Below are 17,661 nucleotides of genomic sequence, written 5' to 3'. Positions count from 1 at the left end.
CATCAGCAGTTTGGTCCCTTAGGAATTCACACACATTTGAACACATTTTTTCAAGGGGAAGCACCAAATCTTGCTGAAGAATAAACATTAGAATAAAATATAAGAATGATATAAGAATGAAATATAAGAATGGAAAACTGCTAACAGGGGAACCTCCCCATCGCACCCCCCCCCCCCCTCAGATTTAGTTATAAGTTGGCACAGTGTATAGGCCTTAAAAAACTGAAGACAGATCAATCGAGAAAACAGGAAGAAGTTGTGTGGAACTATGAAAAAAATAAGCAAAATATACAAACTGAGTAGTCCATGCGCAACATAAGCAACGTCAAGGACAACATGCGCTCAGGAGCGCCGTGGTCCCGTGGTTTGCGTCAGCAGCTGCAGAATGAGAAGTCGTAGGTTCAAGTCTTCCTTCGAGTAAAAATTTTATTTTCGCAAAGTTATGATCTGTCCGTTCGTTCATTGACGTCTCTGTCACTGTAATAAGTTTAGTGTCTGTGTTTTGCGACCGCACCGCAAAACCGTACTATTAGTAGACGAAAGGACGTGCTTTTCCAATGGGAACCGAAAACATTTGATCGCAAGGTCATAGGTCAGCCGATTCCTCCACAGGAAAACACGTCTGATATATTCTATACGACACTGGTGAGGGCATGTGCGTCATATGACAGGAATATGTTGTCGACCCACCTAACTTGTACACTTGGCAAATGGGTAAAAAGATTCTTCTACATTGCCAGATTTAGGTTTTCTTGTGGATGTGAGAATTAATCCCAAAAAAGTGATGAAAACATAAGAGTTTATCACATAAACTGCAACAAATGAATGCAACAGTTCACAGTCGCACAGTTTTCCCTGTGCTCTGTCAAAACATATGCTTTTAATGTTTTCAATTTTTTTCCGAGTGTAGACCGTCAAATCCTGCGTATGTCCAAGCAAATCTGAACATGTCCTGGAATTTTGGAGAGCGAAGTTGATTATTTGTGAGTGCCTGAACTTTGATAATTGACACACGATCACGTAAACTATACTGCTCTGTGTACTTGTGCAGCTTCGAAAAATCATAGAATCTTTTTATAAAGTATTTCACTTGCCGAAAACCAAACACATCTAACGGTTGCACAAGAGGTGTACACCCTGGAGGAATGGTAATCACGTCTTCTCCCACACTAAAATTGTACAATGCCTGATCCTTCTGTCCTGTATAACTGTCAAGGAGATAATAATTGTCTGAAAATAAAAAATTAAATTTTTCACTCGAGAGAATGCTTGAACCAAGGACCTCTCACTCCGCAGCTGCTCACGCTAATCACGGGACCACGGCTCTCCTGCGCTTACCCGCTCCTTGATGTTGCATATGTTGCCCATGGACTACTCAGTTTGTATATTTTGCTTTTTTTTTCATAGTTCCACACAACTTCTTCCTGTTTTCTCGATTGATCTGTGTTCAGTTTTTCAAGGCCTATCCACTGTGCCAACTTAAACTAAATCTGAAGGGGGTGCGATGGGGAGGTTCCCTTGTAAGAAACTAGGCCTAAGTATAAATGAAACTAAAACAAAGTTCATGGCAATAGGAAGAAGGGCTCAGTTAGGACCAAACCATTGAACAACAATCCCAACAATACAGAAGATAAACACATTCACTTACATCGGTGTCAACATCAAGACATCGTAGCGAGAATTCATGCCGGGGGAAGATGTCTAGGAGCTATACATAACATCATAAGATCTAAGTTATTATCCAGACAGACAAAAATAAGAATGTATCCGACCCAGACAAAAATAAGAATGTATCCGACCATCATCAAAGCAATAGTTTGCTACGCAAGCTAGACATGGACTCTGAAAAACAAAATAAATAAATAAATAAAATGACTCATCACTCTAAAAGCACTGAGAAAATACATGGACCAGTGAAAGAATACGAACAGTGGAGAATAAGTAAAAACAAAAAACTCAGACACCCTCTACGTGACAACGTATCAGAGTGAAAACTAAACGGTGTGGCTGGTCCCGGCGGAGGTTCGAGTCATGCTCGGGCATGGGTGTATGTGTGTGTGTTGTCCTTAGGATGATTTAGGTTAAGCAGTGTGTAAGCTTAGGGACTGATGACCTTAACAGTTAAGTCCCATAAGATTTCACACACGTTTGAACTTTTTTTTTTAAAACTAAAAGACTCGGGTAGTACGGACATGTGAGGAGGAGAAGGGAGAACAGGGTAAAAAAGACAGTGACGGATGGAGGAGCCGAATGAACGAGACCACTAGGACGACCGAGAATGAGATGTAAGGATAACACCATAGGAAACTTGAAGATACTGGGTCTGGGAGACGAAGATACAGCTGACAGGAAAATATGGAAGGCTGAAATGAGTGAGGCCAAAGACCGGCTGTGCTTTGTGTGGCCAGTAGAAATAAGTACATAAGAATATGAGAATTTAAAGAGACTGCAACCCCGGAAAATACCATAGACGCATATATTGTACAAGAAACGCATGACATTTCTTGTGAAACCCAGTGGTAATTTTAAAATTAATATAATGTCCTTGTATTCCTTAACTTGATAAGAAACATTCGTGAGTAACATTCTACGGATATAGGTAGATAAGTGAAAAAAATTAAATTAAATTAAAAGAGTGATCGGATTACGAACACTGGGCGCAAATGTGAGAGGCCATTTCGGCTGAGACTACTTCTCCCTCCCCCTCCCCCCCCCCTTTCACCTAAAAGCATGGAAATTACGTCGAAAACTTTGACCAATGTTTCTTCAGGAACAGTCGAGTATCTACGGATAGGCCGAGACTTGTGCTCGCTTATTTTGTCTCCTCTTCCACTGAGAGAGGTTTATGGGAAATCCAGTTAGGGAACTGCCGTGTTCTTCTCGTCAATCGATCGACAACGACATCGACATCGACAACGTTGTCATCGAGTATGGCAGAGCACTCCATTAGTAAATACTCTTAGAGAACACATTTCCAGTTGAAAATGCTACAAGTGCAAGGCAAGTTAAAGGGCAAAGTTCTTCATAGCCAGATAGGCGGAGTAGCTGCAAACGTCTACCAGTTATGAACAAAAGAGCTGTGCCAGGTGCTCCGTTGAAACCAAAATCCACATTGAAACGAGTGGCCGAAGCAAATAGTGTTTGGCGAATCGAGAGAGAACTGGAAAGAATCCAGGTATGTGAATCCCCGACATTTTCAACGTCTCATAAGAGGCTGTCCAGAAGATCTTGGAAGGCCAGTATAGACAGTTTTGATGAGCAATGCCGCATGGTGAATAATTTCTACATTACAGGCAAGAGAGACACATTTTAAAGAAAGTTCATAAAAAGGTACAGAGTTCAAGAAATTTTGAAGGATGTATAGACAAACTTTGTAACATTCTTTTCACTCTAGGATACAGGAAAAAGGAGAGGACAGATAACCGAAAATTTATGCAGCACAAAGTAGTATCTGCACAAAAAGAATTACTTACCTAAAAAGTGTCTCATAGTACAGACGTGTGTGTCGTCCAAATTGTCTACAAGGAAAAGACACACAATATGTGACCAAAACTATCCGGACACCTCCAAAAACATACATTTTCATATTGGGTGCGTTGTGCTGCCACCTACTGCTTGGTACTCCATATCAACGACATCAGTAGTCGTTAGATATCGTGAGAGAGCAGAACAGCACAAAAGCGTACAGGTCGACCTCATCTGTTGACTGACAGAGACTGCCGACAGTTGAAGAGGGCCGTAATGTGTAATAGGCAGACATCTATCCAGACCATCACACAGGAATTCTAAACTGCATCAGGCTCCACCGCAAGTACTATGACAGTTAGGTGGGAGATAAGATAACTTAGAAAACTTGGATTTCACGATCGAGCGGCTGCTCACAAGCCACACATCACGCTGGTACATGCCTGACGACGCCTCGCTTGGTTTAAGGAGCGTAGACATTGGACGATTGAACAGTGGAAAAACGTTGTGTGGAGTGACGAATCACGGTACACAATGTGGCGATCCGATGGCAGGATGTAGGTATGGCGAATGCCCGGTGAACGTTGTCTGCCAGCGTGTGTGGTGCCAACAGTAAAACTCGGTGATGTCATGGAGGGGGCTTGCACCCCTTGTTTTCTTGCCTGACTCTATCACGGCATAGGCCTACATTGACGTTTTAAGCGCCTTCTTGCTTCCCACTGTTGAAGAGCAATTGAGGACGACGATTGCATCTTTCAACACGATCGAGCACCTGTTCATAATGCACGGCCTGTGGCGGAGTGGTTACACGACAATAACATACCTGTAATGGATTGGCCTGCACTGAGCCCTGACCTGAATCCTATAGAACACGTTTGGGATGTTTTGGAACTCCGACTTCGTGCCAGGCTTCACCGACCGACATCGATAGCTGTGCAGCACTCCGAGAATAACGGGCTGTCATTCCCCAAGAAACCTTCCAGCACGTGATTGAACGTATGCCTGCGAGAGTGGAAACTGTCACCAAGGCTAAGGGTGGGCCAACACCATATTGAATTTCAGCATTACCGATGCAGGGGGCCACGAACTTGAAGTCATTTTCGGCTAGGTTTCCGGATACTTTTGATCACATAGTGTATGTTCACACTTTTCACACAACCTCGTACGGATAGACTGACAGTTCACTATAGGATCTATTAAAACCTGTTTCGAAGGAAAGGAGAATTATCATCGTCCATGCTAGCGGGGAGGACGGTTTCGTACCGAATACCTATGCAAGGTTTGAATGTGGCGAGAAAACAGGCGATTATCGCGACAAGGGCTTGACAAATTAACAAAAATGGCTCAGGGAGAGATTGATACTTCTTCTATTCTCTCACTCTAGTCCACCACAGTAGCTGCGTGGACAGCGCGCCGGCTTTTTATGCCGGGTTGTCCGGATTCGATTCCCGGCTGGATCGGAGATGTTCTCCGCTCAGAGACTGGGCGTGTCGTCTTCATCATCATCATTTCATCCTCAACGACGCTTAAGTCGCTGAAGTGGCCTCACCTCAAAAGACTTTCACCAGGCGATCAGGTCTATCCGCCGGGAGGCCCTCGCCACACGACATTTCATTTCATCTCACCCTGTCCTCGTTTTGGATAACGCCCTTTACAGCAATAAGGAACTTACTTGTGCTCCAGCGTCAAACTCCGCGAGGAGAGAAATGACACCCTAGTTAAAAGAAAAGGATTTTTTTTTACAAGGACATGCAAAGACCCTAATTTTATTCATTGATCAAAATGAACAAACCACACCACGCCACTTGTAAAATAGACAGTATTTTATAAACAACTTTCTGGGAAGGCCAATGATAGCATAGACACATTACGAATAACAATAACAGTCAAACATCAATAACCATTCAAATTATAATAAAAATTACAACAATTAAAAGTCGCTATTTGCATAGAATGGGAAGAATTAATATCGCAATCATTACCCACGCCATGAATTCATCGCTGTTTCATCCCACATAATTAATTATTTGTTGAGGTAACTTGGGCACTGCCAACCGCTCACTAAAGCAGTAATGTAAACAAAGAATACAAAGAAATCTGTCTTAGCGAATGATTGCAGCTTTCTGCGACCGCTCATGTAACGAAGTCGGTAGTGTAGTGTTCCTTAGGATATTAAACTGGTACTAGAGGCGAGCGGTATCTCCCTTTATATCCTTCGGTTCTTCTCATTTCATTTCCTAGCATGTGCGCGAGATTTTACTGTGCACTGTTACAGAGGGGGCATACGTGATGCTGCCACATGTCTATGGGTCTCCTCATTTAGTTACTATCTTTACATATGCTTTTGCATTTGCAGCGAACTTGCTGAAGCAACTTACCGACACATTTTTGTATTTGTTTTTATGTTATCCAAAGTAGGGGTGACCTGGCAGTGACCACAGTTTTACTCTTCAGAAGTTGGATGAAACAATTAAAACGACATTGATAAGAGTGAAAACGACTGTATGACGCTAGATGAGCTGTTGGTGATTCTGAATCCTGTAAGGACGATGGTGGCGGAAGCTCTGGTAAAATTTTATGGATAAAGAATTGGGATGCAGATGGGACCAGAGATGGATTGATAATTATGAAGTAAGGATGTAGGATGACTAATGGGAAAGGCCAAGAGATGGGGTATATGTGGTAACAGGAGAGTATAACCTAACATGAAAGTATCTTCGGGTTTGCTGCCGGATCCTAAAATCAACTTGATTCGATATTTCGGCGATCCAACTGGTCGCCATCTTCAGGAAAATGCTGCTTCTGCTGATGAGTCCCGCTGAGAACTGACGCCAGGTTGCAAATCGACGTCCTACATAGGCCACCGTTTAGTACACGGCGCATGCGCCGCCCATCACGGTTTCTGCCTTCCAAGACAGGGAGGTGGCACCGCCCTTAGTGAAACACTGCTGGCAACGATATATCGCAATCAAGGCCGCACCGAAAAACGTTCAGTTTTGATACGAGGTAATACAGGATTCCATGTCTTGCTAAGAGGAAACCCATTGTCTCTGTTGATTAAATTATCAGCCAACCTAATTTCAATCGCCTCTTTATAGACACTATTCCAAAAACCGGAAATGTTGGCAACTACCACAGTTTCATCAAATTTCATACTATGTCCCTCATTTAGGCAGTGTTCTGCTACTGCCGATTTTTCCGGCTGTTGTAGCCTCGTATGACGGCGGTGTTCCACACACCTGTCATGCACTGTGCGAATCGAACGGCCAATGTAAGCTTTCCCACATTGACCCGGAATTTTGTGCACACCGGGTTTCCTAAGCCCCAAATCATCTTTCACAGAGCCGAGCAGAGCCCTAATCTTAGAAGGTGGACGGAACACACTCTTAATGTTAAAATTCCTTAAACTTCGTCCAATCTTAAACGATAAGCCTCCAGTATAAGGAAGAAAGGCCACAGATCTATGTTCCTCTTCATACACCTCCGGAGATGGTCCAAACTCCATAGCCCGACGAATCTGCTTCTCGGTGTATCCATTTTCCTTAAAAACAGCCATCAAATGCTCAAGATCTTGGGTTAAGCTGTCTGCGTCGGGAATGGCATATGCTCTCCGTACCAAAGTCCTAAGGACGCCACTGCGTTGATGTGGTGGATGACATCTCTTAGGATGCAGATAGCAATCTCTGTGTGTCGGCTTTCGGTGAACACTGTGTCCCAAAGTACCACCTGGTTTTTTATAACTTAACATCTATGCAGAGAGAGGGTGGAGTCGAGCCTTCATTTCAAAGAGAAGAAAGATTATAGTAAAGAGAATGGATCGATTTCGGAAACGATTTCATGGTCTAGAAGGGTAGTTGGTTGAAATTACTCTAGGAAAGGACAAGGAGTGTATGAGGTTGTAAGGAAGGAAGATAAGACTTTGTAAATGAGATGCAAGAGCAGGCAATAGTTCTCAAGTACGAGTAATACAGTGGCGTTTGTGATTAGATTTCACAGGAGACAAAAGATTGACGAAGATGAAGAAATTGATGAGCTGGTTCAGGGAAGGACAGTAGGATACGGTAAAGTGAGACAGAGTGCATGACGTTCTGGGATTTGCATAGATGAGGATGGGATGGCAAAGGGTTTGGGGGTACATGTGATGGTCATGGGATTTATTGCTCATGTTTGGCCAGTTAGTAATTTCGTGAGAGCTTCACGTATGTGACGTGCTGTTGCAGAGGGGGCGTGCATGATGGTGCGGCACGTCCAGGTGGCGCTCATGTGCGGTGCAGTGACCATCGCCTACGCCCTCAGGGTCAACATGTCCGTCGCGGTCGTCGTCATGGCCAGCCACAACGCATCCAACACCGACATTCGGGTATGGCCTCTGCCAATTTATGTGAAATACTTATTACCGTACGTCGTGGCTGAGCAGTGGTTGAATCATATCTTACAGGATGTCAGCAGTACATAACGAAAGGAATGTAGAACACTCTATGGAAGACATATCCAGTATCCCTCAAGGATCAGTGTTAGAGCCATTGTCATTTTTCTTTTTTTTTCCATTCAGTCGTCTGACTAGTTTGGTGTGTCACGCGATGACATTCACTCCTGTACCAACCTCTTCATCTCAAACTAGTGCTTACACCCAATGTCATCAAACCTTAGTTGAATATTCCAACCTCTGTCCTTTAATACAGTTTTTTCAGTCTACAGCTCCCTCTGGCGCTGTAGAAGTTACCTCCTATGTCTTACCAGATGTGCACTCATCCTGTCCTTTTTTCTTGTCGATGTTTTCTCCATACTTCTATCAAATGTTCAAACGTGTGTGAATTCCTAAGGGACTAAACTGCTGAGTTCATCGGTCCCTAGACTTACACATTACCTAAACTAACTTACGCTAAGGACAACACACACACCCATGCCCGAGGGAGGACTCGAACCTCCGCCGGGAGGGGCCGCGCAATTCGTGAGATGGCGCCTCTAACCGCGCGGCCGCTCCGCGTGGCATACTTCTATCCTCACCGATTCTGCGGAGAACCTTCTCACTTCTTGTCTTACCAGTCCACCTAATTTTCAGCTTCCTTCTATAGCACCACATCTCAAACGCTTCGATTCTCTTTTCATCCACTTCCCCTACATTCCATGATTCACTGCCACACAATTCCAGAAGTACATTCCCATAAATTTCTTCCTCACATTAAGTCGTTTGATAAGTGCAGAATTTTTTGTCCAGGAATGCTTGCTTTGCCTCTGATAATCTACTTTTTATGTCCTCCTTGCTTCATCCATTATTCGTTGTTTTGCTTACAAGGTCGCAGAATTCTTTCACTTCGTCTACTTCGTGGTCCCTAATTTTGATGTTGATTTTGTCCCTAATCTCATTTGTACTTCTCCTCATCACTTTTGTCTTTCTTCAGTTTTCTCCCAGCCCGTATACTATGCTAGTAGGCCGTTAATTTCATTCAGTATAATTCTTTACCCCCTTTCACTGCGTATAGCAGTGGTATCAGCGAATCTTATCGTTGATATTCTTTCGCCTTGTGTTTTAATGCTGCTCCTGAACCTATCTTTTATTGTCACCATTTCTTCTTTGATGTACAGTTTGAGCACTAGGGGAGAAAGGCTGCATTTCTGTCAATTTTTAATCCGAGCACTTCATTCTTGGATTTTCATGCTTCTTTTTTTGTTTTGGTTCTTGTACAGATTGTGTATTGCCTATTTTCCCCATATTCTGAGAATATATTTTAAATTGTTGAACGCTTTTCCCAGGTCAATAAATCCTGGGAACATGTCTTAATTCTTTTTAAGCTTTGCTTCCATTATCACGTGTCACATTATTACTGCCTCTCTGGTACATTTACCTTTCCTAGAGCCTAAATGATCGTCATCTAACAGATCCTCAATGTCCTTTATTCCTTACTTTATTAATCTTTCCTTCTTTATTGGTGGCATATTTTATATATTCTCATCATGTAACTACCCCTGTAAGTGGATGATCTGCTCTTGTCTGAGTGGCGCATTAGACAAACTAATGGCTGCTACCAACTTCATTAATGAAGATCTCCACGCAGCTTATCAATGGGTCGACGTAACAGAACTCGAGCTGAGCCTTACTAACTCACAAGCAATCCTCGTAATGCATGAGTGACTCATCAGTTCACATTTATGTGGAACACTGCTGTATAACGTTCTGAATAAAACAAAATGTCATTTTAGTTCCACAATTGCCTGTGTCGGTATAAAGCAGCAAGCACGTGAATTGAAAATGCTATCGCTGGGTGCTGGAAGTCACTTGCAAGCTTCCAATCTCTCTTCCACCTTCAACATTTCAATGGACGTTAGCGATCACAGCTAATTTAGTCAGAGTCAGTCTAAAATTATTTAGGTAGTTGCGGAAGTGGGGATCTCACACACTCACGTACTGGTAGACACGTGAAGGTTAAGAGATGCGACCGTGTGCCTAGTACGCGTCCCATGTCCCTGTTAGATTTAAATATAGCTTAATCATTATTAACTCCAATTCAGTTTGATAAGAGAATGCGCATGGTTCGTATTCAGTAATTCACATCGAACGAAATATATAAACACAGTCACTGTTTTTTAAACAAATATATCAACTCTAACAATTCCAGTCCGCACTCGCGCTCATCACTATTGTTACAATACTTATTTCACTCTGGTTACTGTAACTCTGGAATATTTCCCACAGAAATCCCAAAAGTCTTGATCGAACTTGCTAAGGAACATATGTTGTAGGCTTTCTCGTTAATCGCACATTATTGTTAACTTCACCCACTTCAAATCTGAACACTGCTTCCTTAATAACTCCTTGTCACCACCTTTTCTTTCTACTTATAGTTAATATTCTTCTTCTCATCTAGTTTCCTCTGCTCACATATCACCTACATTAATCTCTCATGTTATATTCACCAGCATTCCATGTAATGTCTTACTTCAAGATTCTGAGTACCTCCACTAGACTCCAGCGACGCACTACCTAGGGATGGACGATTAACTGCAATTAACCGATTAAAAACAATTATTCTGGTAATACCACAGTAACAGCTAGGATTTAGTCACTGAAGTTCGAATCTATTCACACCAACCTGTAATCATCCGAAAATCATCTCTGCAATTCTGGGAATACAATGAGGTAACGTATCGTGTTTGTGTACTGTGGCTCGTAAATATCTGGGAATAATGGCCTCCTTGAAAGACTGTATTCTGAGGCAGCGGAAACAACAACAGTTATCCGTTCGAGTCTCATGTAAGCATATTTACAACAGTATTTGTGGTAGAAGCAAATGTATTAATTACTTATGTTAATAAATGTTATATAAGTATTTATTTTGGCGAAAATAAAATATGGTAATTATGTATTTCATAAAATTGAGCAACTATTGTTGGTTACAAAAAGAGAAATATAAGTGTGAAAGCACTGCTTTCCTTTAGCAGACCTTGTTATTTAAAAAATTGTATGAGGTCCGCTTTCTAGACATAAAAATAAGACGTAACGTAATAATTAATTGAATAATCCATTATTAGGTTACGATTAATCGATCCATTTTAATAATCTCAAAGGCCAATTAACCAACAATTACTCATAATCACCCACAATACGTTTTTCAGAGACAAGGAAAGAAAATGGTTGAGGGACCAGTTTTGTTCATAATCGAGTACAAGGTCCAGTGATATCTCCCATCTCTTGGACCTCTTTTTACGATCCTGTGTGAGACATCTGTATGGTCACATTACCTCTTCTAAGGAACAGTTATCCTGGTTGCGCTATTCCGAAGGCACAATTAACATTCAAGTTTTACCGACTGTTTAATAACGACACCTCTAAATATATACCCTCGAACGTAACATTCATGCACCAACAAAAATCATGGTCTTCCTGATCATTATATTCCAAAACACTTTCAGTCTTTCCTCCATGCGTTTATGTCAAGTACTTCTGAACTACAAACAATCGACTATTGAACAACCTGCCCCATAACATGAGATAAATTACAGATTTCTTCTGCATCAGAAATATAGTATCATCCTATCTCTGAAAATAATGGTGGCTCTCCTTTTACTTCTAGTTGAGTTCACTTAAAGATTAGTTTTTAGTTTCCATATTATCACACAAAGTATTAAATCGCGTTTTAACTTCTTGGTTCTTTCTTCTCTTTCCTGCTTTTTTCAATTTCCTTTTTTTTTCATCCCTGTAAGTATTGATGGTACAATACAAATAAGATCAATACTAATACGAGCTAATTAATCGACTCTTACTCAGAATCGCCCCTCCCCACCACTGACCGCAAGAAAACACATACACGAGCTAATGCAACACATAGATATTGAATTCCCCTAGATCACGAAGACAAGATTAGGCTAATTACATCGTGCACATACACATTTCACAAATCATTCTTCCCGTGCTCGATGCGCGAATGGAACGGGAAAAAGCGGCAATTACTGGTACAATGAGGTGTACCCTCTGCCATGCATTGTTATAGTCGACCTTAAGGGTGGTTTGAGCAACTAGTGCTTTGCTAGGCATGGGGCTTTTAGAGATGGTATCCCTTGTCATTCCTCCGACCTTTGAACTGATTTCACCAGCTCGTTACAGATGGATTTCTTGTGGCGAAAGACGAGGTGAGGCAGTGAACATACGGGACTCCCTTCAGGAGGTTGGTGATTCAAATCCCTGTCCAGACATAAAGATTTAGATTTTCCATGATTTCCCTAAATTGCTTAAGACAAATGACAGGATGGTTCTTTCGGAAAGGATACGGCCGATTTCCTTCGTTACCCTTCCGTAACTGGAGCTTGTGTTTCTTCTCTAAAGATCTTGTAAGCGATGAGACATTAAATCCTAATCTTCCTCTAATTTAATGTGGCCTCCGACTCATAGCGCAACATGGCACTTTTCGCATATACATATCATTTTCAAATGTGAAAGAACTAATAAATAATAGAAAATAATCCTAGCACTGACAGGAGTATTGAATCCATAGCCTTTGGATCTGCAGTCTGACAATATTCCAGCCACTAAACCATACGTAGTTATTACTATGTAATGGATTTATACACCACTGTGTGTATTTATAACCTAAAGAACCCAATCTCGCCGGGAAAACAATAAACTAACAAAAATAAATATCCCACGTCGTGTGTAAAAGAACAGTATCTCCTCATATGTACCCGTGAGCTTGAGTGCACTCCATTTGTCACCCGACGAAGTAAAAATCGTTGGCAAGTCTGTCACACTGATTAGCCAATAACAGATTTGTATCCTTGGTATACGTGGGCCATAAATTTATTCTGATTGGCCAAAGCTCATGAGAAGCACTGGATTTGAAGTTAATACTCCGTCGCTCCTCTGCGAGCCCTAAAATCTGCAGTAACACTTCAGGGCAGGGCTCTATGAGGCGTTCGAATCGTTCTGGATACATATACTGGCCTACACATCTTGCAGTACTACCCACAAATAGCACTGCGAAGCATTGTTGAGATCAGTGGGCATATTTGAGTATAGGTATCATCTCAAAAACGCTGGTGATCTGAGGAGGCGAATATACGAGTGCGTTCATCAAGCCACCTGTGATCGACCAAAGAGTGGTGACATGTCGCACTGTCCATCTTCATCAGGGCACTCTAACATTAGGCAAGGACGCAGTGATCTGCAAGAATGTTCATGTAATGTGCGACTGTCATTGGTCCCTGCAGCTAGGCAATGGAGCATAACTGCGAGTATACAAACACAGCCAGACCATAATTGAGCCACTTCCTGCCTGGGAACAATTTTGTTCAGATACAAGAACTACTGTTTCATGGGGCATACGCCACAGTCTCAGTGCAATACAACTGAGACTGGGATTATTGGATCGTGTCACGTGTCCTCCCTGATCATCCATGTTCCCTGATCCAGTGACGATATTCGGAGGGTCCCTACCAATCATTGACTTCTTTGTTGAGGTGTCAGGTAAGATGTAGAAGTCGGTTGTTGGCTAGTGAGGCTCATGGAATGCATTTGTCTCTGTACAGTCCTTATACAGGGGTGGACAAAAATGCGGAAATACCAAAAACACAACACATAACCGTACTAAATACGATGTAGGAAAGCCGTTGACATTCAAAAGAGCTTCCAGTCGTCTCGGAATGGTTAAATACAGGTCCATACGGTTTCCAAGAGAATCTGATAGCATTGTTCCTCCAAAATAGTGGCAATTTGAGATAACGATGCTGGAGGTGGATAATGAACAGCCGACTGTTGTGCCCGAGCGGTTCTAGGCGCTTCAGTCTGGAACCGTGCGACCGCTACGGTCGCAGGTGCGAATCCTGCCTCGGGCATGGATGTGTGTGGTGTCCTTAGGTTAGTTAGGTTTAAGTAGTTCTAAGTTCTAGGGGACTGATGACCTCAGGTGTTAAGTCCCATAGTGCTCAGAGGCATTTGAACCATTTGATAATGAACATGCACCCTTCTCTCCCACGAAGACCACAAAGGTTCAACATATCTGGTGACTGTGGTGACCAGGGAAGATGCAACAATTAATCTTTGTGCTCACAAAACCAGTCCTGGACGATGCGAGATGTGTAAAAGGGAGCCTGTCGTCATGGAACACAGCTTCACCATTAGGGAACAAACATTGTACCATGGGATGGATCTGATCAACTAAACTGATCACAAAATCCTTGGTAGTTATGCGACCTTGCAGATAAAACTTGGGGACCATGGAATAACACGATATTTTTGCCCAATTCTTCACTGAACCCCAGCCGTGTTTCACTCTCAGGAGCATCGTAGGCTTTGGGTGGCTTATGCCAGATGTAAACTCTGCCAGAATATGGAAACAGAATGGAACAAGACTCACCTGACCAAACGACTTTCTACCATTGTTCGATAGTCCAGGTTTTACGGCACCAGGTTTTCCTGTTAACAGGCATCACTCATGTGTGACTTTGGAATTCCACCTTGCCCTGCAATTCCCTGGTTATTGAGCTCCCTTAACGTTGCTTTGATGGTTGGTGGGTTGGTTGTTTGGGGGAAGAGACCTAACAGCGAGGTTATCGGTCTCATAGGGTTAGGGAAGGATGGGGAAGTAAGTCGGCCGTGCCCTTTGAAAGGAACCATCCTGGCATTTGCATTGCTTTGATGCTGACAAGGCTCGCTAGTGCAACATTAAGTTCTTTAGTGACTTCAAATGTCGTCCTCTTATTTTTCGTCACAATCCTCTTCAATGATCGTCTGACACAATCAGTCAACACAGACTTTCGTTCGAGTAGTAACAGATCGGATGATGTTTTTCCCCTTTCCCAGTACGAGGTACAAATCGTAGATAATGGCTCTGAGCACTATGGGACTTAACTTCTCAGGACATCAGTCCCCTAGAACTTAGAACTAATTAAACCTAACTATCCTAAGGACATCACACACATCCATGCCCGAGGCAGGATTCGAACCTGCGACCATAGCGGTCGCGCGGTTCCAGACTGTAGCGCCTAGAACCGCTCGGCCACTCCGGCCGGCCCAAATCGTAGATACAGTGCCTCTTGAAATACGTAACACTTCAAGTACCTTGATTAAGGAACCACCCATCGTACGAGCGCCAACAAATTGCCAACATCCGACTTCACTTAGTCCGACACAGTGCACTCACAGCTACACATAATACTGTTCTCTCTATGACAGATATTCACAGCGTATTGAGGGCATTTCGACCGTGCCGTTCGTGGTCAAATACAACAGCGCGACCTGCAGGCTTTGGTAGCATATTCATGCATGTTCAAGCATGGATGTCTAGCGGTGTTTCCGCATACACGATGCAGTCACATCAGTGTGACTACAGCCTATGTTCAATTTTAGCGTTTTGTAACCACTCGTAGACGGCAGGTGGTAGCACTAACAGGTAGGGTATATAAAGCAGGTCAGGGAGATGCGAAAAACTGTGTACTCGTTGTTGTGATGCGGAAATGGTGCGATCCTTTTTTTTTTTTAGCTATTTGTGGTACGAGCTTATGCGACCAAACTGCTGAGGTCATCGGTTCCTAAGCCTACACACTACTTAATCTAACTTAAACTAACTTACGCCATGGACAACACACACACCCATACCCAAGGGAGGACTCGAACCTCCGACGGCGGGAGCTGCACGGATGGTGTGATTTCTCTGACATTCAAAAGGGCTTGATCATTGGCTTTCGCGCCAAGGGTAGAAACATTTACGAAACGGCTAAGTTTGTAAATTGTTCGCATACTGCCGGGGTAAGTGTATACCGTGCATGGCAAATTGGTGCTTTCCAAAATCGGCGCTGAGGCAACTGTTTGCACCACTAGCCACAAATGACAGGGGTGAATGACAGCTGTGGTGGCGTATACGGTCGAACAGCTGTGCAACTGTTCAGAAACTAATCGCCAAGATGAACCAACAGATTACCTACCCTGTCTCCTCAAAGATTGTTCAGCGAACGTTGCTGTGTTTGGGCCTCTGCAGCAGGTCATGCACCCATGCTGGCTGCAGTTCGTTGGCGACGAAGGCTGGAATTTGCATGCCAATATCGCAGTGGACATCCACTGAATGGCGACAGGTGCCTTTTCAGATGTATCACGTTTTATGCACCATCAGGCAGATGCCCATTGGCGTGTACAGCTTGAATCTTCCGAAAGCAAACAGCCTGCAACAATTATCAGAAGGTCCCACAATGGAGGGGGCGGGGGGCGATATGGTCTGGGGAATGTTTCCCTCACATTCTCTTGGTGATCTTCTATTTCTGGAAGGCAAAATGGATCAGAATAAGTGTGCATCTATCCTTCGCGACCACGTCCACCACTATTTGCAGTTTGTTTTCTACTTGGCTAGGTTCAAATGGCTCTGAGGACTATGGGACTTAACATCTAAGGTCATCAGTCCCCTAGAACTTAGAACTACTTAAACCTAACTAACCTAAGGACATCACACACATCCATGCCCGAGGCAGGATTCGAACCTGCGACCGTAGCAGTCGTGCGGTTCCAGACTGAACCGCCTAGAACCGCAAGGCCACTGAGGCCGGCTGCTTAGCTAGATTGCATCTACCACCAGGAAAATGTCATGTGTCAGACAGTTTGATCAGTATATGTGTATGGTTTGAAGAGTACCATGATTGGGTTATCCATACTCCTCTGGTCACTGAACTCCCTGGATTTAAACCCATTTGAGAATCTATGGGACCACCTTGATCTTGCTGCTCGTGCCCTGGTTCCTCAACCGAGAAACATGGCACAATTGACTATGGTACTGGAATCGGCATGGCTCTTGATTCCTGTCAGTACCTTCCAGAATCTTAATGACTCTCCTCCTGCATATCTCGCAGTAGTCCGCATTTCAAAAGGTGGTTACTCAGGCGTTTGATAGGTTGTCACATTGATGTGACTGGGCAGTGTATTTGTCCATCCATTATCTTAAAGGATTCCTGGCGTTCCAAAATCAAATTGGCAGCAAGTAGAGCATTGAATTGCCATGTGTGGCACTGCAGAGGTTACATGATATCCATTCACTGAACACTCGTGGTCTCCAGTGTGATGGTTTACATGTGTGGAAACATGGCCTCTGCAATACTGAAGATCCACCCGAGATACTGTTGTCTCTGGAAACCTGATTTCTCGTGCAGTCTCTGATATGCTATAGCCTATGCAACTTGCCTCGAGCATTATCCTACATTAAAAATCACTTAACTCGCTACATGCCGCCATGTTCAGTACACACCCCCCTGTAACAGACTGTTCAAATTTTGTTCCTACCCTTCTAAGTGCGAACTTCAGAGGTCCTACAGCATATCGTCATCTGGACAATCCTTCCTGTGACTTTGGACCATGAAGTTTCATATGTTTCTGTTTAGTTTTTTAAGCCTTCGGATCAGGCAGCACTGGCTTTAAGGGGCTGGTCGCGCGTTTGTGTTGCAGGATTTCGGTTGGACGACGTCCGAGACGAGCGCGGTCCTGAGCTCGTTCTTCTGGGGCTACGTGGTGACGCAGGTGCCGGGCGGCCAGCTGGCCGAGCGCTTCGGCGGGAAGCGTTTCATCGCGGGCTCCATCTGCCTCACCGGCTTCTTCACGGCGCTCACGCCCCTAGCGGCCGACATCGGCGGCTGGCAGCTCGTCTGCGCCTCGCGGCTCGTGCAGGGGCTCTGCCAGGTAAGGCCCTGCGCTGAGCCCGGATCAGAAACTGTAGTAGCCTGCGCTTG

The 17,661-nt window shown here is 43.6% G+C and overlaps 1 protein-coding gene across 1 annotated transcript in view; it reads left to right on the top strand.

Annotated features, from left to right (window-relative positions):
* Window positions 1-17,661, top strand: part of LOC124798829 (putative inorganic phosphate cotransporter) — a 166,509-nt gene that overhangs the window by 85,955 nt on the left and 62,893 nt on the right. Inside the window, exons 2-3 of the mRNA XM_047262363.1 lie at window positions 7,686-7,825; window positions 17,381-17,611. Of these exons, the coding sequence (XP_047118319.1) occupies window positions 7,686-7,825; window positions 17,381-17,611 (371 nt within the window). The remainder of the gene's footprint in view (window positions 1-7,685; window positions 7,826-17,380; window positions 17,612-17,661) is intronic.

This window comes from Schistocerca piceifrons, chromosome 1, assembly GCF_021461385.2.
Source record: "Schistocerca piceifrons isolate TAMUIC-IGC-003096 chromosome 1, iqSchPice1.1, whole genome shotgun sequence".
Classification (NCBI taxonomy): Eukaryota; Metazoa; Arthropoda; class Insecta; order Orthoptera; family Acrididae; genus Schistocerca; species Schistocerca piceifrons.
The sequence above is the reverse complement of the archived record's forward strand: the minus strand, read 5'-3'. Positions and strand labels throughout refer to the sequence as shown.